This window comes from Littorina saxatilis, linkage group LG14 (assembly GCF_037325665.1).
Source record: "Littorina saxatilis isolate snail1 linkage group LG14, US_GU_Lsax_2.0, whole genome shotgun sequence".
NCBI lineage: Eukaryota > Metazoa > Mollusca > Gastropoda > Littorinimorpha > Littorinidae > Littorina > Littorina saxatilis.
This window is the reverse complement of record NC_090258.1, coordinates 31,849,929-31,873,197: the sequence shown is the minus strand read 5'-3', so window position 1 is coordinate 31,873,197 and position 23,269 is coordinate 31,849,929. Positions and strand designations below refer to the sequence as shown.

The 23,269-nt window shown below is 40.9% G+C and overlaps 2 protein-coding genes across 10 annotated transcripts in view; one reads left to right on the top strand and one right to left on the bottom strand.

The window, feature by feature from the left end:
* Window positions 1-9,316, bottom strand: part of LOC138947574 (uncharacterized) — an 85,374-nt gene extending 76,058 nt beyond the window's left edge. For all 9 annotated transcript variants that reach the window (XM_070319069.1, XM_070319061.1, XM_070319071.1 and 6 more), the window contains exon 1: window positions 9,125-9,316. Coding sequence is in view for 7 of the 9 variants with exons in the window: in XM_070319072.1 (XP_070175173.1) it covers window positions 9,125-9,188 (64 nt within the window). In the remaining 2 variants the exon portion in view is untranslated. The remainder of the gene's footprint in view (window positions 1-9,124) is intronic.
* A 285-nt stretch (window positions 9,317-9,601) lies between these two features.
* LOC138947575 (tetratricopeptide repeat protein 21B-like) overlaps window positions 9,602-23,269 on the top strand; it is a 42,273-nt gene continuing 28,605 nt past the window's right edge. The window contains exons 1-15 of the mRNA XM_070319073.1: window positions 9,602-9,724; window positions 10,835-10,964; window positions 11,472-11,582; window positions 12,112-12,176; window positions 12,703-12,804; window positions 13,487-13,569; window positions 14,023-14,217; window positions 16,075-16,159; window positions 17,327-17,425; window positions 18,081-18,371; window positions 18,699-18,806; window positions 19,676-19,768; window positions 20,189-20,318; window positions 21,928-22,013; window positions 23,157-23,228. Coding sequence (XP_070175174.1) covers window positions 9,698-9,724; window positions 10,835-10,964; window positions 11,472-11,582; window positions 12,112-12,176; window positions 12,703-12,804; window positions 13,487-13,569; window positions 14,023-14,217; window positions 16,075-16,159; window positions 17,327-17,425; window positions 18,081-18,371; window positions 18,699-18,806; window positions 19,676-19,768; window positions 20,189-20,318; window positions 21,928-22,013; window positions 23,157-23,228 — 1,677 coding nt within the window. The 5' untranslated portion in view covers window positions 9,602-9,697. The remainder of the gene's footprint in view (window positions 9,725-10,834; window positions 10,965-11,471; window positions 11,583-12,111; window positions 12,177-12,702; window positions 12,805-13,486; window positions 13,570-14,022; window positions 14,218-16,074; window positions 16,160-17,326; window positions 17,426-18,080; window positions 18,372-18,698; window positions 18,807-19,675; window positions 19,769-20,188; window positions 20,319-21,927; window positions 22,014-23,156; window positions 23,229-23,269) is intronic.

Below are 23,269 nucleotides of genomic sequence, written 5' to 3'. Positions count from 1 at the left end.
AGAAAAAGTCAGTTACATGCACTTATACTGCCAGGTGTGTTTCCTAACACCATGGAAATGAAGTCAACGAAGTTAATAACAACTATTGTTTCAACTGCGTCTTTGTGACACTAAAGTAATGATCTCATCCGTTGTACAACTTACAGTACCGAAACACCATTTGGGGTCCTGATTTGGCCTATATGGTCCGCTGGACCCAAAAATCAACAACTAACTAACTAACTAACCGAAACACCATTGATAACATAGCCTTCACTATACTCTCTGGGCCTATTTCTAACAGGAATTAAGCCTTAACACGAAAGTCGCCTGTAGTGCTATTGAACCAGAAAGCCAAGGTCGAACACAGGATTAACGAGGACTGTAGAACAAAGAAATAAAAACCTTAGCGGGACATAATGCGGGTCAAAAAGTCATGCCAGAGTTATGCTGTGGATACATTTAGTCATCTGTTTAAAGGTACAATATTCCCTGAAGGAACTGCTTACCTTAGTTTCACCGGAAATATAATGAAGGAAGTGTTGCATCATTTCTAATATACAGACCGAGTCGGACTTTTCACAAACTTCGTGTGCATTTTTCATAGGTAAATTTCTTAATTTCAATTGAAGTGCAAGGCTGCGTTCTTTGTTTCATTATTGTGTGACATTGTAAATAACATTTTGAATTCTTTTTGAATACTTCAGTGCCAGTTCCAAAGTCTGGTTTGGGACAACTTGAAGAACATAAACCATGAAAACATTCTCGAAGGCGAAAACATGACTTGAGTATTGCCATCTTTTTGTCGTGCTGCCGTCACACGAGACCTTATCACAAAGCTTGTTCTTAAAAGCGAACGGTCACAAACTTGCTATTTGCAGAAAATTCCTGAATAACACTTCCCTATATATCTGGTCTGAAAAATTCGGGATTCACATGTTTTAACTTGATGGCCATACTGCACCTTTAAGAGCAAAAGAAGCCGGAACTGACTGAACATATGAAAATTGTAACAACAACAAAAGATAATTTACTGGAAAGAACAAACAGCAGAAATAGAAGAAGGAGACCACTAATTAACGACACTAACCCTAAAACTAAACGATCACAAGTACATGTAATAAGTATTAAAAAGAGTGAACGATTACGATCTAACGCCACCCACAAAAACCACCCAGGAACAAAATAGCCTCGTACCCCTAACCTCTATCAAAACCATTCCTCGCACAGTGCACCGAAGGTAAACTTCACATTATCTATCACAACTCTTGACTTCACGGTAATATGACAAAATCAACCTCTAAACTATCACCACGATACCCCGACAACGACTACACCACAAACCTCCTCTAAGCTCGCAACGACAAGCCTTCATGCAGCGAACAAGCTTTTGGAGCTGGGCTCTCCATTCACCAGTCAAAGTCCCCCAGATTTAACTCCTGACTAATGCATTCCTTATCTCACGGGCTGACTCGCCCGGTCAAGAGAATTGGTCAAACATTTATGGACCGATACTGAGAGGGCTACACGCTGTACAACTGAAAGGACTGTTCTCTCTCTCTCTCTCTCTCTGGAGGGCTGGATGTAAAAAAAGCAGATCACTGCAATCTATTACCCTCGTTAAATAAAGAATTATCTCTCTCTCTCTTTCGCTCTCTCTCACACACACACACACACACATACATACATGCACGCACGCACATATAATTGAATGGTCTGAAGCCCCCCCCCCCCCCCCCCCCTTGCCCCCAGACATATTCAAAGAGAGAGAGAGAGAGAGAGAGAGAGAGAGAGAGAGAGAGCTGAAAACGTCAGAACTGAACACAACACCGTCTAAAACAGCCAATAAATAACCATTTCCAACAGGTTCCTTTGTCCCCTCAGTAGTAAATCTCCCACACTGTCACATACAAGCCCATAAAAGGTTCTGCATACCACCACTAACCACAAAATCAACAATAAGTTCTCTGAGCCTTTTTGTATAACACTGAAAGCTACATGTGCAGGTTTACAATAAAAGTCTTAATTTGAAGAATGCTTAAATTTATAAGTTACAGTGCTTAAACATGCACTTTTCTCTGATCACTTGCAACAACACAGAGTACAAAAGTCAAGCTGGTAGTAGACATTTGGGTTTTATCTGGTTTTTTTAAACTTTAATATAAATGAGAGTAACAGATACATACACATCTGAATAATGCCTTTACAGAAAGTGTAGAAAAAAACCCAACTTACTTACTCTGGAATCAATAATCCCAGCGAGAAAATGCATTATTAAAACCTTACATGAAGGAAGGACAGAATTTAATTGGAGAGGCAAACACGTTTCAGGAGGAAGTGAATAGAAGAATCGGGGGGAGTAGGGAGGAACAATCTGATACACAAAATGTACACGTTCCAAAATGATTACATGAAAGCATTATTTCATACAATTAAAGTGAAATGACTTTTATGCAGCCAACATAACTGTGCATTTGTTTCGTAGCTTAACCAAGGAAGTGGAAATACATTCCACCAGTCACCCGCAGTGAGTAAAACATTACCAGGCGATCAACAATTGTGAATCCCTGGGGCGGTATGCAGGAGTCGAGTTTAGAGGCTTTATTTCGGAATAAACAGCATTGAGGGTACAGTTTATCCCCGACTTTGGTCTTTAACCTCAACTCTCGAATACCAGCCCAGCTAAAAAACTTTTTCTTCTTCTGTTGCTGTCATTTATTACTAACAGTTTGTCCGTTGCCCATACACACTGACATACTTTTCATCGAGAAACAAAACCTGTAACATTTGGACATTTCCTTGCTAATGTAAATAACCACCAATACAAATAATGGCACAATTGGGGGCACACTGGGCTAGACCCAGAATAAATGTTTGACCACTTAGTGACATAACTGCCCTTACCCGCTCAAGAGTTTTTTTAAAAATAAATTGCATAAAAATAAAAATAAAAAAATAAAAAAAATCCCTGCGCTTAGAACTGTACCCACGGAATAGCACGATATAAACCTCATATTGATTGATTGATTGAAGAGTTTTTTGACTAAGTACAGGGAGTTTGACTTAAGTCCCCACAAGGTATTCCCTGGCCCTCCCCTGACCTTTTAAGTCCCTTGTTCAGGTGTCCTTATCAAACAGAGGTGTAGCTACTTATATCATCTTCAAAAACAGAAACCAGGATAGGAAATAGAGAGGAAAAAGAAAGAAATAAAAGAAAAAAAAGAAAGAAAGAAAAGAAAAGAAAGATTGAGAAAAAAAAATAAAAGAAAGAAAGAAACAAACAAAGTAAAAGAAGAAGCAAAGAAAATCAAACAAAAGGACAAAAAGGAAAGAAGGAAAGCAGAGTACATGTAAAAGGAAAACAAAAAAATAAAGAAAGTGCACAAATGCACTATCAAAGAGAAAAAAATCGACACAGTCAGGTAAAACGTGGTAAAAACTAAAACTGGGCTTGTAATGAAGACTTTTGAAGATATTTAAACATGATTGGTTAATTAATACAAAAGTGTGTGAGAGAGAGTGAGTGTGTTTGTGTGTGTGTATGTGTGTGTGTGTGTGTGTGTGGTGCGTTCATGCATGCATGTGTGTTTGTTGAATGCGTGTGTGTGTGGGGTGAGCCAAAAAAGAGGAGAAAACAAGTCGCGTAAGGCGAAAATACAACATTTAGTCAAGTAGCTGTCGAACTCACAGAATGAAACTGAACGCAATGCAATGTTTCAGCAAGACCGTAGCATCGTCAGTCCACCGCTCATGGCGAAGGCAGTGAAATTGACAAGAAGAGCGGGGTAGTAGTTGCGCTGAGAAGGATAGCACGCTTTTCTGTACCTCTCTTCGTTTTAACTTTCTGAGCGTGTTTTGAATCCAAACATATCATATCTATATGTTTTTGGAATCAGGAACCGACAAGGAATAAGATGAAAGTGTTTTTAAATTGATTTCGAAAAAAAATTTTGATAATAATTTTTATATATTTAATTTTCAGAGCTTGTTTTTAATCCAAATATAACATATGTATATGTTTTTGGAATCAGCAAATAATGGAAAATAAGATGAACGTAAATTTGGATAGTTTTATAAAAAAAAATTTTTTTTTACAATTTTCAGATTTTTAATGACCAAAGTCATTAATTAAATTTTAAGCCACCAAGCTGAAATGCAATACCGAAGTCCGGGCTTCGTCGAACATTACTTGACCAAAATTTCAACCAATTTGGTTAAAAAATGAGGGCGTGACAGTGCCGCCTCAACTTTCACGAAAAGCCGGATATGACGTCATCAAAGACATTTATCAAAAAAATGAAAAAAACGTATGGGGATATCATACCCAGGAACTCTCATGTCAAATTTCATAAAGATCGGTCCAGTAGTTTGGTCTGAATCGCTCTACACGCACGCACACACGCACACACATACACCACGACCCTCGTCTCGATTCCCCCCTCGATGTTAAAACATTTAGTCATAACTTGACTAAATGTAAACAAGTCGCGTAAGGCGAAAATACAATATTTAGTCAAGTAGCTGCCATTTTTCAGCAAGAGCGTATACTCGTAGCATCGTCAGTCCACCGCTCATGGCAAAGGCAGTGAAATTGACAAGAAGAGCGGGGTAGTAGTTGCGCTAAGAAGGATAGCACGCTTTTCTGTACCTCTCTTTGTTGTAACTTTCTGAGCGTGTTTTTAATCCAAACATATCATATCTATATATTTTTGGAATCAGGAACCGACAAGGAATAAGATGAAAGTGTTTTTAAATTGATTTGGACAATTTAATTTTGATAATAATTTTTATATATTTAATTTTCAGAGCTTGTTTTTAATCCGAATATAACATATTTATATGTTTTTGGAATCAGCAAATGATGGAAAATAAGATAAACGTAAATTTGGATCGTTTTATAAATTTTTTTTTTTTTTTACAATTTTCAGATTTTTAATGACCAAAGTCATTAATTAATTTTTAAGCCACCAAGCTGAAATGCAATACCGAAGTCCGGGCTTCGTCGAAGATTACTTGACCAAAATTTCAACCAATTTGGTTGAAAAATGAGGGCGTGACAGTGCCGCCTCAACTTTCACGAAAAGCCGGATATGACGTCATCAAAGAAATTTATCCAAAAAATGAAAAAAACGTATGGGGATTTCATACCCAGGAACTCTCATGTCAAATTTCATAAAGATCGGTCCAGTAGTTTAGTCTGAATCGCTCTACACACACACACACACACACGCACGCACGCACGCACACACGCACGCACACACGCACATACACCACGACCCTCGTTTCGATTCCCCCTCGATGTTAAAATATTTAGTCAAAACTTGACTAAATATAAAAATGAGAAAGACAAAAAGATATGATGAGAGAAGAAGAAAGAAAGAAAGAACAAGTCGCGTAAGGCGAAAATACAATATTTAGTCAAGTAGCTGTCGAACTCACAGAATGAAACTGAACGCAACGCAACGCAGCAAGACCGTATACTCGTAGCATCGTCACTCCACCGCCCGTGGCAAAGGCAGTGCCCGTGGAATTGACAAGAAGAGCGGAATATTCGTTGCGCTGAGAAGGATAGCACGCTTTTCTGTACCTCTCTTCGTTTTAACTTTCTGAGCGTGTTTTTAATCCAAACATATCATATCTATATGTTTTTGGAATCAGGAACCGACAAGAAATAAGATGAAAGTGTTTTTAAAACGATTTCGAAAAAAAAAATTTTATAATAATTTTTATATATTTAATTTTCAGAGCTTGTTTTTAATCCGAATATAACATATTTATATGTTTTTGGAATCAGCAAATGATGGAGAATAAGATAAATGTAAATTTGGATCGTTTTATAATTTTTTATTTTTTTTTTACAATTTTCAGATTTTTAATGACCAAAGTCATTAATTAATTTTTAAGCCACCAAGCTGAAATGCAATACCAAACCCCGGGCTTCGTCGAAGATTACTTGACCAAAATTTCAACCAATTTGGTTGAAAAATGAGGGCGTGACAGTGCCGCCTCAACTTTCACGAAAAGCCGGATATGACGTCATCAAAGACATTTATCAAAAAAATGAAAAAAACGTTCGGGGATTTCATACCCAGGAACTCTCATGTTAAATTTCATAAAGATCGGTCCAGTAGTTTAGTCTGAATCGCTCTACACACAGAAACACACACACACACGCACAGACAGACACACACACATACACCATACCCTCGTTTCGATTCCCCCTCGATGTTAAAATATTTAGTCAAAACTTGACTAAATATAAAAAGAAAGTAAAATAAAGGCATAAAGAGTAAGCATGCACAAAACAAGACATGCATTCCTAACCAAGCCTGCACCTTGTCCCAGGGGGAGAATAACAGCCAAGTTTGGCAAGCGTTTAACACTAAACACGTCCTGCACCTTGTCCCAGGGGGAGAATAACAGGAAAGTTTGGCAAGCGTTTAACACTAAACACGTCCTGCACCTTGTCCCAGGGGGAGAATGACAGCCAAGTTTGGCAAGCGTTTAACACTAAACACGTCCTGCACCTTGTCCCAGGGGGAGAATGACAGCCAAGTTTGGCAAGCGTTTAACACAAAACACGTCCTGCACCTTGTCCCAGGGGGAGAATAACAGCAAAGTTTGGCAAGCGTTTAACACTAAACACGTCCTGCACCTTGTCCCAGGGGGAGAATGACAGCCAAGTTTGGCAAGCGTTTAACACTAAACACGTCCTGCACCTTGTCCCAGGGGGAGAATAACAGCAAAGTTTGGCAAGCGTTTAACACAAAACACGTCCTGCACCTTGTCCCAGGGGGAGAATGACAGCCAAGTTTGGCAAGCGTTTAACACTAAACACGTCCTGCACCTTGTCCCAGGGGGAGAATGACAGCCAAGTTTGGCAAGCGTTTAACACTAAACACGTCCTGCACCTTGTCCCAGGGGGAGAATGACAGCCAAGTTTGGCAAGCGTTTAACACTAAACACGTCCTGCACCTTGTCCCAGGGGGAGAATAACAGCCAAGTTTTGCAAGCGTTTAACACTAAACACGTCCTGCACCTTGTCCCAGGGGGAGAATGACAGCCAAGTTTGGCAAGCGTTTAACACTAAACACGTCCTGCACCTTGTCCCAGGGGGAGAATGACAGCCAAGTTTGGCAAGCGTTTAACACTAAACACGTCCTTACGTTCACACCTTGCACTTGATTAGCTTAACCTGTACATTAATCTGCCTTAATGCTAATCTCGCTTAATCACGTGCTTGGTTTGTTGCCAACTGGTAGTGGTACACTGAGGTGTATTGTTTTCACTTCTCCTTTGAACAACACGCATCAATCATTTCCATTTTCACATTTGGTTAAAATTTTTATTTTGTTCCTTCAAATAAAATATGAGTTAAGTACAGAAATGAAATGAACATACAAGACAAATGAGCACCCCCCCCCCCCCCCAAAAAAAAAAGGACACACAAAAAAGTCTCTAAAGCACACAAACAGAGTAGTCTACAAAAACAAAACTAAACCTAAATGAAACTAAAAGAGATGTGTGAAAATACATATCCCACAAGACAAATTGAACAGTTTTATGCATCATATGGAGGACATCATCGCCATCTTCTCTGATAAGTCGTTTTCATATTTGTATTGTTGTTTTCATTTTTTTTTTAACCTGTTGAAGACCTTTAGGTCGAAACGTTGTTCATTGTCATATGTCACACGCTTTCCTTCTTTGCCACTACTAAAGCAAACGTGTGCAAGATTGTGTTACACGCTTTGGAGCATGTGCAAGAACGGATTCAAACTCGAAATCGTCCCTCCAAAAGACCCAAAATGCACACACGACTTTTATTTCTCCTGCTGTTATCGTTTAAAATTCTTCTCTTTACAAATTCTTCAACGCTGAGAATAGCATCCCAGACGACAGTACTGTTTCCACACGCGAATTTAGCTGCCCTTAGAAAGTGGCTCGCTCAGGAGGCCTGTTAGTCTGAAACTGGAAGGACAGAGTTCTGAACATAGATGACAAAGACCCCAAAAAGAACAAACATTTCGCGGATGCAGACACAGAAAGACGTCATGAAGAATGCGATGCTTCAAAAGATACAGACTGTGACGATGACGGTGACGTCGTTCACATATACCGAGACGTCATTCATAGTTGTTCGTTCACTTTCGTCAAAAAGTAGATCTCTCCACAATGGCTGCTCCTGTGTTCAGGTTTGTCAAGCTTGAGTACGCAAAACGTGTTTGTTCTCTCCTCTGTTGAAGCTGTGAGACATAAATGCTATTCTGACTTGGTCGTGTGACAGAGTTTTCTTCCACACTCGATTAGCTGATGTCTAACTCAGCCTGACGCCTTCGTTAGACAATCAACGTAATCTCGTGTGGAAGAAAACGTCTGTCACACGACCAAGTCTGAATAACAGGTATTGTTTGTATATTTCGTTGCGAGTCCAGTATATTAGGTATCACTCTTTGTTTTATGCATGTCAGCTATCACTTGTGAAATTATACCAAACTATTGTTTATTCTCTTTTCATTTGTTTGATTATGACTGAATCCCAAGCAATCCTCAGACACATTACAACTAAATAAAACAGACAAGTAAAAAGAGAAGAACACAAAATGACATTTTGTTATATCCCACATGTACATGTTATCAACAAATCCTGCATCCACTTCTTATAGCTATACTCCACAAGTATGCCAACAAAAATCTGATTTCTAATAATCTGTAAGAAAAAACAACAACACACAAACTAATTTTTTTTTAAATGGTAAAAGGGTCAGCATGCAGGCTTGTTAAGCATGAACTTGAATGGAAATCTTTACCCCATGGATTTAAAATGAGAAAAGAGCCCCCTCTCCCTCCCTTTTTGACTAATTATTTTGTCTCAGCACATTTGAAAATTAAACCAATACTTTTTCACAGAAAAGATTTATCTCTAAACATTAAAATAATGTTTGTGACACAAGCAATGTAAAAATGATTAAAACATCAATCACACATAAGAAAAAATCAGTTCATACTTACAAAATCGTGCAACACAATCCAGTTAACCACATGCAGAAAACGAGTTAACTAAACGCTGAACTGAGAGACGATTAATGTTTAAAATAAAAAGGAAAGTCGAACACAATCTAACAACACAATTTACTATACTCACACTTGTCACCATTCTCAAGTTTCCAAGGCTGCATGTAATGTTCCCTAGCTCTCACAACTAACATATCACTCAGCGGAGAAAGGCAAATCCCCCAGAGAGCTTTTTATGTGTATGCTCCACAGCGTGCTACTGAGTGTAGCTACCGATAAACACACAGAGACACGCACGTATAGGCGACAGGTACTCGTTCACTTCGCAGTGTTGTAATTATTGTCATGGTGCAAGGTCATGTGACAGTCATGTGGTCCCGTTTCCCTTTCATTATTGTACGGCTCCCTTCCCTGCTCTAAGCACATGGAAGCGGACTTATAATTTCGAATTAACGTCATAGCTACAATCTATATGATCAAAATACAAAATTCCAGGAGAATAAGAGATTATGAATGCAAGAGATTTCAGAAAAAAAAGAGTGAAAGTGTCGATTTGTATCTCCAAGATTCTCCCTCGCCGGAAGTTTACATGGACATGCGCAGTAGCACATATTTGGACATGGCCGCTTGATTCAGTTCTTGACGGCTCACATTAGACTACTATTTTGCTGTTTGAAGACGAGAACGGTCATAAAACCTCAACATGGCGGAAGCAGATCCGGTGACGCTGGTAAGCTGTTAATCTGGCTGTGAAAATAAACACAAATTTGTAAACTGCGGCTGCAAACTTTCACTTTTAACTCTCGTTCAACTCAAAACATTGCCAAACATATTTTCTTTGCACAGACTGAGTTAGTGTTTTGACCAGTCTTTTTGGAAATGTAGTCAACGTGGGAACGTCAGTAAATTTAGTAAAATCTGAAATGCTGTTGGAGTCACAGGCTTGACAAAAATGTATGATTTATTTTCATCTATGTAGATACTTTGAAAATGAAATTTCCTGCACCCACTGAAGTGAAGTAAGCAGCCCCACACCCATACCTGTTTCAGTGTTTGTCTATTGTGCTCTATGCTCTGTCTATGCGTCGGTATGCTAAGCGTTGTATCTGCAAAATCTATATGTTAAAAATGTCTACTAGGGGTCCAGAAATAGGTGTTCGTTCATTAATCCCTCCCATTTTGATTTTAATTCTGCAAGCAGCGGAACCGTTAAGGTAAAGTTGGCATTAACTAGAACCAAGGAACAAGAAGAAAAACAAAGTAGCTGATTGATGTTAGAAACACATGGTTAACCTGAAGAGTTACTAGAGACTCCTGTAAAACTCTTCAGGTGTTTCATGTGTTTGTAACATCAATCAGCTACTAAAAGGCTGCCATATTCGTAGCGTTCATTAATTAATTCATATTGTTTACACATGTGCCAATAATGTTATAAAACTGTACCTAAGGGGATATAATAACGATTGGCTGTAGCTTTCGAACACAGAACAAATTATTTCAGTATTGCAAAGTGGTGTTGAAAGTGTCGAATGTAAACAGAACAGTCTCAAACGCCATCTTTGGTTTACGAAACGACGTCAACGGTCTAAAAATAGCCCAAGTCCTGGAGAACTGTTGCTAAACAATGCAATAAAGAATTAATTATTTCTCGTAATTGGTAAGAACTTCAAACCTAAAACTTTGCAGGAAGCTTAATTTATACATCCCCGCAACGATGGGAAAAGCCCTGGAAGTAATTAAACTAATTAAATAGGACTATGTCAGCCTTTAAATTGTTTTATTTATTTATCTATTTATTTATTATAATTTATTAGTATATTACATGAAAACTGTTTTGCAGGCCAAGATCAACTACTACTGCAGAGAAGGTTACTATGGCCACATGGAAAATGCTGCCAATGAGGGCCTGCAGCGCTATGGCAACGATCCGGTGCTCAAGTTCTTTGGGGCGTTCGCCAAAGTCTTGCAGGGTAGGATTCTCTCGGTCTGTAGTTCATGTGTCTGAAATATATATATAGGTTTAATGTTTGCATTTATGTTTTATGTTCTTAATTATCTGTTTGTACTCACTTTTTGTGATCTGTGTATGTGACAATATGAGCATGCATTTGAACATAAAGTATAAGCGATATTACTATGAGTATGACTGGGTTTTAATTTTGCAAGTAACAGATTGAGAATCAAATTAAAAATAGGGAAGCAGTGATCATTACAAACACGGAGGATGCAGACTGCTGATGATCTGATGATTGTGTTGAATAAGTTTCAATTTTCTATTGTCATTGATATCATCATCATTATAATGTGAGAAAGACTTGTTTGTTCCAAGTGAATATGAAGTTTGAGTTGCTGGTCTAAATAAAAACTCTGAGGTAAATCTCTTCCCCCCCCCCCCCCCCCCAATGTTTACTTACAGTTACAAAGGAGCAATACCCAGTCCATCAAACTTGAGTGCATTCTTGTTTGATATTGTGCAGATCGAGTACAGGAGGGTATCCGTGAGCTGGATATGCTGAAAGACAAGAGAGACATCAACCTCTGCGCTACCATGGCCCTCATGTTTGCACACAAGAAGAGCAACAATGTTGGTCAGTATATATATATGTGTGTGTGTGCGTCACTTTTTGTGTGTTTGATTCCTGAAAAAATGTTGGTGATCTGTTGGTTCTCAAATGATTGCTATGGCATGGCTTTTAGTTTGAATGGAGGTAAAGGAGTCTTCTTCTTCGTTCATGAGCTGAAACTCCCACGTTCACTCATGTTTTTGCACGAGTGAGCTTTTACGTGTATGGCCCTTTTTACCCCGCCATTCAGGCAGCCATACGCCGGTAAAGGTATGATTATTTTGACATAGACTTTCTTCTTCTTCTTCGTTCATCGGCTTAGACTCCCATGTACACTCGTGTTTTTGCACGAGTGGAATTTTACGTGTATGACCGTTTTTACCTCGCCATTTAGGCAGCCATACGCCGCTTTCAGAGGACTTGACATAGACTGATAGAGTTTGTTCTGAGAAACTTTGAGTTTTTGTTGTTGTATAAATGACTGAGAAATGAGAGGTAAAAGTGGAATGTGTGTCATTCTTTGTACATGAAAACTCTATTTGTGGTTGTGCAGATCGGGAAGCCCTCACCTTGCTGGACGCAAAGCTGAAGGAGGAGAGAAAACAGGCTGGAGAGCTGGTCAGTATCTGTCAACTCTTTTGCACTCTTTGGACCCTTGCTTAGGGCACTGACTGCCACAGTAGCCATTATGTGTGCTGGGGTGGGGTGAGGAGTGGATGTGTACATCGGCAGGCAGAATATTACAAAGCGTTCAGTTGCTATTTTGGCTAGTGATCGAGTTCCAAAATGAACTTGTCCTCAAAGAGGTCCGCTTGCACACACAATCAATTTCCATGCAAAGACCAAAACTGTGACTCTTTGTTGTTGGCTTTTGTCTTTTTTTAATTTCTAATTATTTATTTATCTTTTTGTTTTTAGCAGAGTAGGAATGAAAGTAGATGTAAACATGAGGGATTTTATTTTTTTTATATATTAGACTAGCAGTCCCACAACAAACGGCCCCCTTTCCTTCTGGATCTAAAAAAGTGACATACTTCTTGCATGTGACATACATGTTCTACAATGTACTAACAATCATGATCTTGTGATTTTTATTTACAAGTGGTTTATTTTTGTATTTGACTGTTTCTGGGTGTCATTGCAGGGTCTGTACTTTGCCGGCCTCTTTCTCTACCTCAGCGCCAAATACGACAAAGCCAGGGAATACATCGACCGCATGCTGAAGATGGCACCTACATCTGTGGAGGTAATTTGGCTGGACTTTTTCAAGAGAGTCTGGGAACAATCTTTTGTCAAAAGAGTTAAAATAGTTGCGACCTTCTAGTGCTTTATCCCCGTTTGTGTGTAATCGCAAGTGCAAGACCAAGTACAGACGTAAATGATCCTGTAATCCATGTCAGAGTTTGGATATAGTAACATGAAAATACCCAGCACACATTTCCCGAAAACGGAGTATGGCTGCCTAAAAGTTGGGGGTGGGGGGGGGGGGGGGGAATGGTCATGCAAGTTAAAGCCCACTTGTACATAACACAAGAGTGTGTTGGAGTTACAAGTCATGAATTATAAATAGAACTTGTCTTGTCACTAGTGTGACAATATCAAGGCAATTAAATCTTCATCAGGGTGCTTTAAAAGAAAGGGGGAAAACCTAGAGGTCGATATTCAGGTTTGACTGATACTGAGAATATCCAGAGAGGCAGACTTAAAAATACTTAGAAATGTTGTTGGTGAGTTGTGCTAAGCTGAGATAGAAAAACAAATTATCAAGTAGCTAATGGTAATTTTATTTGTACAGCGCTACACGTTTTTTTTGCACAGCGCTTTGTCAAGAACGCTAAAGGAATTTAGAGCAACAAGTGCTAAATGCATGTCCATGAGTGGAGTCATTTCAATGGTAGAGATGTGTAATTGAGACTTGTTTCTTGCAGGGATTGACAGTGAAAGGCTGGCTGGAGATGATGAGCGGCAGAGAGGCCAAGAAAGCCATCCGCTTCTTTGACGAGGCTCTCAAGTAAGTTGTTTTGTGTTTCAATTGTGCATGCATGCTGGTATTTGATGTGTAAGTGTTTGTGTTGTACATACACGCAATTATGCTCTGTCTGTGTTTGTGTCTGTATGTGAGTTGGACATGTTTAGGGAAATGTTGAGAGTTATAGTAAGAAGGATAATTTAAGTATTAGAAACATTTCAGTACCATTTTCAGAATTGCAAAAGCAAAATTATTTTTTGAAATAAAGCTTGCACTTAATTTAAAAAGCAGATAACATTGATTTAAACTGGAGGGACCAAGCTAAGGGGGTTGATGTCAAAGCAATGGAGAATTTTTATTTGATTTTGCAAAGACGTTTTATATGACTGTATGCTTCACTTTGAGAATCTTTTTCTTCTTCAGTGTTTGGCAGTCTTTGAGAATCAAAGTAGTCTGAACACAACTTTACAGCAAATCTTTTTTGTGATTTGACAGGGACGGGTCCCGCAACATCGACGCACTGTTTGGGAAAGCCAAGTTCTTTGAGCAGCGCCACAACTACAGCGGGGCCCTGGACCTGATCAACCAGGTGGTGGTCAACTTCCAGGGCTTCCTGCCCGCCTTCGTGGAGAAGATGAAACTCCAGCTGGCCCTGCAGGACTGGGACCAGACCATGGAGGCTGCTCAGAGGTGGGTGCACGGCTGGAAATGCTCCTCCAATTGGAGGATTTCCTGCACTGAAAGCCTGTTTTCCTCCTCCTGAAATACATGAAGCCTATTACTGTTTTCTCTCTTTCATTAAAAGTTATGCCCAGAACGCACCAGCTTACTTAGTTGTGGACAAAAAGAGAACGCAACAGTTACCGGGTTTGGTACATTCTTGATCAGTATTTCAACAGCTCATCACTGCCTTCTTCAGGATGGTAAAAAGTAAGGAAAAGTACTTCAAAAGTACACTGTGTGTTTGTGATAATGTTGTTTTGAGCAATGTGTTATTTATTGATATGTGTGTGATTGTACGTTAAACAATGTTATGTTGTCGTAGGATTTTGATTGTACAGCGCTTTGAGCAGGGCTAAACCCTGGATACATGCGCTATAGAAATATTATGCATTATTATTATTATTATTACTAAGATGTGGTTTTAATTTTTCAAACCTATTTGGGAGGGGGTGGGCAAGCCCTGGGACCCCTTTAAAGGGACGTTGCTCATCCCTTGGATAGTCCAAACACCAAAATGTCCTCCTTTTGAAAAACATCTCTGAGTAATAGCCGATTATTCATGTAACTGGATCAGTAATTATAAAGACAGACCTGTTTACCAGTACGATTTGGGCGTATTTTGTACGCCAAATTATTATCGGTACGCAAATACGCGACACACGCACAAAATACGCCTAAGAAAAAGTCTAGAATACGTTTTCCGGTGTTGGTGTGCTGATTACGGAATGGTACAACTGATACCGGTTTCGGTCGAAGGGAGATAACCATGACAGCGAGTCTTCAGCTGTGGAAACCTTGTTCAGTTGTTGGCACGTGCGACTCGTCTGGACAATCGTGGCAAAATGAAGCGGAAAAATGTGCCAGTTTTGGATGACTGTACCAAGTCTAAACAGCAGAAGCAGCAGATTTTCTTGGAGAAATATAAGAAAGAGCCAGGAATTGTGGAGTCTACTATGGGAAAAAGTCATGCACACTGCAAGTATTGTTAATCAGATTTCTCCGATGCCCATCAGTGCTGGGAAATATGACATCGAACGACACTGCAGTTCCAAAACTCACCTGGACAAGGTTGCTGCAAAGAAATCCGCTGAAAGCTGCCAAGGAATTATGAAGTTCATTCCCGCAAAGCAAATCCTGCCAGAAGAAAAGGCTGTAGTCCGCGCTGAAGCAATGTTTTTTGAGATGATTGTAAAAATGAACTTGCCACTGTCAACCGCAGATCTTATTTCACGAACTTCATCTTTTCATTATCAATCTGTTTGGAAGACACTGGTTATAATGCTATAAACTGACAGGTAAATAAAATTGTTTTATTCCTGTTGTATTGGAAGGAGTTAAATTCTGAAGGTGTTCACAAGACATGCTATTCTTACACAAACACGTTTGCACCCACGCGTACATTTTCCCTACCCCATATGGCTTTGCTTGCAAAGTACACCAACTTTTTGAAAAATACACTCAACTTTTGGGGAAAGTACTCTTGCCTCGGGTTTAGGGTAAACAGGTCTGTAAAGACTTTTACAGTAATTTCAATTGTGAATTGTAGTATTAGTACCCCCTAGATTTTTATGTCAAGGAGGTAGAGTGTCTGTGAAAGATTCAGTGTTGAAATTCGACTGCATTGGCAGGAAAATATGTACAGGATTTGTTTTGTTGTTTATTTTACTCTTTCCTGTGCCTGTGTGCACTCTCACTGTGTGTGTGTGTGTGTGTGTGTGTGTGTGTGTGTGTGTGTGTGGGTTCAGCTGTGTACAATACTAGCTTAAAAGCTTGTTGGGCCAAAAGCCAAAATTGAAATAGACAACATTGAAACGTTGATTTCAGAGCGCTGGATGTGAACATGCATTGTGTGGAGGCCATGATCTACGAGAACCTCAACATGCTGTGCAAGGAGGGAGCGTACTCTGAGGTCAGTGGGTCACACACAGAGTTTGTGTGTGTGTGTTAGTGTTGTGTGTGTGCACAAGTGGGATTTTTACGTGTTTGACCGTTTGTGTTATCCCGCCATTTAGGCAACAATACGCCGATTTTGGATGACTATTTGTCAAAATAACAAAATTGTTGCTGTCCTAAGTCACTGAGTTACTTATCTGTAGTTTTGAAGGGTGCAGTTTTTACCCTCAAGTTCCCAAAACTACCCTTAAAACCCTTGTCTTGGGTCGTCAACCTTCTCCCGTCCCAGTCTCTCTGTTGCTATTTGTGTTTATGTCTCTCTGGTCTGTCTCGTGTGCTTTCTCTCTGGGTGCATATCTGTTTGTGCACATGAGTAGTATACACATACACGCTCACTCTAACACTCACTCACACACCGATGATGAGGAACACAGCAACATCTATACAGGGGAACCTCACTCACACACCTATGATGAGGAACACAGCAACATCTATACAGGGGAACCTCACTCACACACCTATGATGAGGAACACAGCAACATCTATACAGGGGAACCTCACTCACACACCTATGATGAGGAACACAGCAACATCTATACAGGGGAACCTCACTCACACAGAAAGTCACTGAGAAAGTCAGTTCTTAGAAACCGGCACGGTTGGCCTAGTGGTAAGGCGTCCGCCCCGTGATCGGGAGGTCGTGGGTTCGAACCCCGGCCGGGTCATACCTAAGACTTTAAAATTGGCAATCTAGTGGCTGCTCCGCCTGGCGTCTGGCATTATGGGGTTAGTGCTAGGACTGGTTGGTCCGGTGCCAGAATAATGTGACTGGGTGAGACATGAAGCCTGTGCTGCGACTTCTGTCTTGTGTGTGGCGCACGTTATATGTCAAAGCAGCACCACCCTGATATGGCCCTTCGTGGTCGGCTGGGCGTTAAGCAAACAAACAAACAAACAAACAAACAGTTCTTAGAAAGGAGATAATCTTAAAATAGGGGTACATTTACAAAAGTTGTGAGCAGAACATCTGAGAAAACAGGGTCTTAAAAGGGGGGGGGGGTCTAAAAAAGAGGGTGTCTTAATTCGTGGGGGGTGAGGGGTCAACTGTAAAGTAAAGCATCAACATTTTAAATGAATGTGAAAAGATAGACAAGGAATTCAACATTGTACCATTGATTTGCAGGCGTCAACAAAGATCGGGGATCTGATCACCACACTGGATCGCTTTGAGCCTCGCAGCGGTCACCTCTACTCCAGCATGGCCCAGCTCTTCTCCAGGCTGGTCAGTTGTCTGGATGAGAAATGACTTGATTTCAAATCAAGGCAGAATCTTACGGGGATACGTTGCAGAATCAATAAACCAATATTGTCCTATCTGAAGTAGAAGTTCTCATGTTGAAGGGAAAGTGAAACTGTGGTATTGGCTTGGAGCAATGTGGAGTGTTTGCCTTGAACACTATTGTCATGAGCAAACATATTTAATTTCACGATCTTTCACAGTTCTCTGGCTGGAGCTATTGCAGTGGTTTTATTCTATGCAATCATTTATGCTGCACACACTGAGTAGTTTGAACAACCCTGCTTCTATGACAGACTTGAGCTTGTCCTAAACAGTAGTGTGAAGTGTCTTTTACGTATCACAGTGGTGACACGGGGGTGGAACATGGATACCGTCTCTGAGTCTGCACATAAAGTTGACCTGTGTCCGTCCCGGCCTGGATCCATTCTGGGCTCACATGATCGTGTGCTTGTGTGTACACATGAAAGGGGGATTAAGGCGTGTCTGTAATTTAGGTTGACCTGGGATAGCAAAAATCTCCATCCTTTACTTACCAGGGGAGCTAGGATTAAAGGACATGGAACTTGCTGTGTGGGTGTGTGTGGGTGTGTGTGTGTGTGTGTTTGTCCCACATTCATATCGTTCTGTTTCTCCGCAGTGTGGCCGCCACGCCCTGGTGCTCCAGCAGACCCACACTCTGACGGAGCGTGCTGTCAGCATCGAGAACAACAACGCCGACTTCGTCAACGAGATGGGCTCTCAGCTTCTCATGGCCGGAAAGACGAAGGACGCCATGAAGTGTTTCCGCAACGCCATGAAGCTCGATGAAACCAGTGTGCAAGCGCTGACGGGAATCATCCGCTGCCAGCTGTTGGAGGACCAGGTGGATGAAGCGGCACAGCAGCTGGAGTTTCTCAACGAGATCCAGCAAAGTCTTGGACGTTCTGCCGTAAGTATGGAGTTTGGGTTTTGTGATCAATTTTTAGTGTTTGTGGTTGAAGGGATTGTATTCAGAGTTTGGGTTAAGGGGGGTTGTGACCGCTTTGGTTTTTGAAGGTCTGTGTTTTGACTTCATGGAGAGAGTTTGGTTCGAGAGTGGCTGTTATCAGAGTTTTGTTTGAGGGGGTCTGTATTGAGAGTGGGGTTGGGGGGAGGAGGAATTGAGGCTCATGACTGAAATAATGCCTGTATCTGTTGGCTTTACAACAACATCAACAACAATAACAACAATAACAATTCCTACAAAGCTTACAACATGATGGATGTGTGTGCACAGGAGCTGGCCTACCTGAGCGGTGTGCTAGCAATGAAGAAAAACAAGGGGCCGGAGAAAATCACAGAGCTGCTGAACGAAGCCATCGAGCTGCACTTTGCTGGACTCAAGGTAATGTGTGAATAAAAATGGGCTAGCTGGTTTGAAATTAAAGTATGTTCTCAGTTTGCTAGACTTTGTTTGCTTTCTTTTCTCGAGAATGGGAGAATGGGAGAATGGGAGAATGGGAGAATGGGAGAATGGGAGAATGGGAGAATGGGAGAATGGGAGAATGGGAGAATGGGAATCCTGGTTGAAAGTCAGGTGTGTTCATAAGATTAGTTCTTTTCTGTTCTTTTCTTCTTGTACTTGAGGGAGAGGACAGTGTAGTGTTTAGTGCCTTTTTGCCACTTCAACCATCATGCCAAACAATGAATACACAATCATCTATGTCGTCTTCTTTTCCATTTGTCTCATAGTTATTTGTCTGTCTGTTCCTCTTGAAGGCCATTGGGTCGATGTACTCGTGAATGTCGTGTTTTACCCCCCGCGGGTTAGGGGGAAGAATTTACCTGATGCTCCCCAGCATGTCGTAAGAGGCGACTAACGGATTCTGTTTCTCCTTTTACCCTTGTTAAGTGTTTCTTGTATAGAATATATGTTTGTACAGATTTTAGTCAAGCAGTATGTAAGAAATGTTAAGTCCTTTGTACTGGAAACTTGCATTCTCCCAGTAAGGTCATATATTGTACTACGTTGCAAGCCCCTGGAGCAAATTTTTGATTAGTGCTTTTGTGAACAAGAAACAATTGACAAGTGGCTCTATCCCATCTCCCCCCTTTCCCCGTCGCGATATAACCTTCGTGGTTGAAAACGACGTTAAACACCAAATAAAGAAAGAAAGAAACGTTCCACCCTCAATGCTGAAATTAACCTTTTTACGTGTTAAAATATTTGGTTTTTGCATGTTTTTAATTCACAGGTAATGTGTTGTGTTTTAGGGCCTTCCTCTTGGCATCCAGTACTTTGTCTTGCTCAACCCTGACTTCCTGCTGCAGGTGGTCAGAAGTTACCTGCAGTTTGCTCCACAAGTGGTCAGTACTCATTTCTTTTTGCTTTGGTCGTTAGGCCAAAATCTGTGCATGTTTAGTGTCAGTATAATGGCAAACAATCGTTTGGACGTTCTCTAGGAATAGTGTCTGTTGGATCTTTATGCTGATTCGTTGCTGATGATGGCTGGGCGGAGTTTGTTTGTGAATGTTAAAAGAAGCAGAGGCTTGTTCTGTGTGTGTATGTGTGTGTGTTTGTGTGTGTGTTTGTGTGTGTGTGTGAGTGCAAAATCAAAATCAAAATCTGTCTCTTTGCTAGCTTCTTCTTTACATATTGGTTTCAGTGGTTTTATTTTTTGACCGAAGGCATACACAACAACACCCGCTTTCTTCCGGGTTCCCTGATTTTCCATTGTCCCAATGATCATACCTGCAACTGTAATGTTTTTCCTGTTCCACCAACAGCCGGTGCAGGCTGGTCAACAGGTGAGCCCGATCCTGAAGCGGTGCCACCAGGTGCTGGATCCAATGACCAGGGCCGTGCCCGGCCTCATGGAGGGCCTCTACCTCATCGCCAAGGTCAAATACCTGGCAGGTACGTCGTGATTTGCATTCATCTAGTTCAGCATGGAAGTACAGCGGTACAGTAAAACCCCAATGTTAAGAACCCCCAATGTAATACTTCCCCACCACTTACTTTTACACTTTGCTTTTTCAGATTTTCTGTTCATAACCTCTGTTATTTGACCTTTATTTAGGATTCCCTCCTTATCAACTGATTTTTTTAAATTTTTTTTTAGGTCTTAAAATGGGGGTTTCCATGTACGTGTGATGTTATGTTATATAAAGTCTTATATCGCGCGCGTATCTCCAGGCTCGGACTCAAGGCGCAGGGATCTATTTATGCCGTGTGAGATGGAATATTTTACACAATACATCACGCATTCACATCGACCAGCAGATTGCAGCCATTTTGGCGCATATCCTACTTTTCACGGCCTATTATTCCAAGTCACACGGGTATTTTGGTGGACATATTTTATCTATGCCTATACAATTTTACCAGGAAAGACCCTTTTGTCAATCGTGGGATCTTTAACGTGCACACCCCAATGTAGTGTACACGAAGGGACCTCGGTTTTTTGTCTCATCCGAAAGACTAGCGCTTGAACCCACCACCTAGGTTAGGAAAGGGGGGAGAAAATTGCTAACGCCCTGACCCAGGGTCGAACTCGCAACCTCTCCCCCCCCCCCCCCCCCCCCCCCTGCTGTCCCCTTCTTTGTCTGTTTTCTTGACCAAAATATACCTGTCATGACATGCCACCTGCAATGTAGGCTGGGACACTTGGCTGGTCCCAAGCGTGTCTTTCATTGTAGGAACTGCTGCATTGATGGTGTTTGAACCTGGTCCCTTCCGCACACAAACCCAACATTGTCAGTGTGGATCCCAGTTGAAAGGAGGCATTGAGACCCAGGGCCGGCTTGCAGGTGTCGAGTTTAGAGACCACAATCCGGGATAAACAGCATTGAGGGTATAAGTTGATCCCATGCCAAAGTCTCTTACCTTGACTCTTGCACACTGGCCCAGAAAGATGATACAGTGGAACCCCCCTTTTAAGACCTCCAATTGTGAGATTTCTTGTTCATAACCTCTGGAAACTTACCTCCATTTTAAGACTCCCTCCTTTTTTAGACCAGATTTTTTGTCCGTTTTTTGATGGTCTTAAAACGGAGGTTCCACTGTACACTGGTACCTGCCATGAAAGGACACCATTGGGACCAGCTAAAAGTGTCCCTACATTGCAGGTGGCCTTTCATAACAGGTACATTTTGGTGAAGATAATATCAATCAATCAATCAATATGAGGCTTATATCGCGCGTATTCCGTGGGTACAGTTCTAAGCGCAGGGATTTTTTTTTGTATTTATTTATTTTTTATGCAATTTATATCGCGCACATATTCAAGGCGCAGGGATTTATTTATGCCGTGTGAGATGGAATTTTTTTTACACAATACATCACGCATTCACATCGGCCAGCAGATCAACATAATAGACAAAGGGGCTACTGAAGGTGTCCTTTCATGGGAGGTGTCCTCTCAACAGAGGGGCCTCACATTGCAGGTTCAACTGTATTGCATTGCTGCTTTGTGGAAAGGATGGACATTCAGTGGTAACTGATGTTGAATTGTGTGTGTGTACAGGTGATGTAGAGTCAGCACAGAGCACCTTGCAGCACTGTCTGGACCAAGACTCGACCTTCTCTGACGCCCACATCCTGATGGCTCAGGTACACATTCTCTGTCAACTGGCATTAGTTTATAGACCATTCAGATAAGGCGCTAAGCGCAATTACCCTATTTAGCCCCGCTTGAAGTTCACGTTCCCAGTGAATGGGAAACAGTAGCTCTGCTTTCAGTGTGTGACGTCACTTCCATGGGGTTAATTTGGGACTATGCCGCGCTATGCTAATTTTAGTCTGTCATGGTGATTAGCTTGAATGAACATTTGTAGGCTATGGTGGGGGGACTGTCAAAAGTCACTGCTGTGCTGAAAGCCTAATATTTTTGAGTCACTTGAGAAAAAGTGACTCTATGTAATCGGTCAGTGTTAGTCTGTCCGGCCGGCCGGCCGTCCGTAGACACCACCTTAACGTTGGACTTTTCTCGGAAACTATCAAAGCGATCGGGCTCATATTTTGTTTAGTCGTGACCTCCAATGACCTCTACACTTTAACGATGGTTTCGTTGACCTTTGACCTTTTTCAAGGTCACAGGTCAGCGTCAAAGGAAAAATTAGACATTTTATATCTTTGACAAAGTTCATCGGATGTGATTGAAACTTTGTAGGATTATTCTTTACATCAAAGTATTTACATCTGTAGCCTTTTACGAACGTTATCAGAAAAACAAGGGAGATAACTAGCCTTTTCTGTTCGGCAACACACAACTTAACGTTGGGCTTTTCTCGGAAACTATAAAAGTGACCGGGCTCAAATTTTATGTGAACGTGACTCCCAGTGACCTCTACACTTTGACGTCTGCTTTGGTGACCTTTGACCTTTTTCAAGGTCACAGGTATGTCTTGAAGGAAAAAAATTGAAATATCATATCTCTGAAACTATTCATCGGATTTGATTCAAACTTTATAGGATTATTCTTTACATCAAATTATTTACATCTGTATTGTGTTGTGAATAGCAATTTCTTCCTGTCCATCTGATGCCTCATATAATATTCAGAACTGCGAAAGTGACTCGATCGAGCGTTTGCTCTTCTTGTTTCAACTTGCTCGTCAAAAGTCACCAGTCCTCCACAATTATACTGGTCTGTCAGCAAGCTTTTCACAAGAAGCTAAAACTGATCTGCAGATAAATGCAGAATAAAATTGTAAAATATTTTTGTTAATTGCCAATATTTTTGTGTGTGCGCAGATTCACTTGCATCAAAACAGCTTCAAGCTGGCCAACCAGTCCCTGGAAGTGGGCCTCAGTTACAACTTTGAGGTGAGTGTTATTATTCTTTATCAATCATGTATTACACGAGT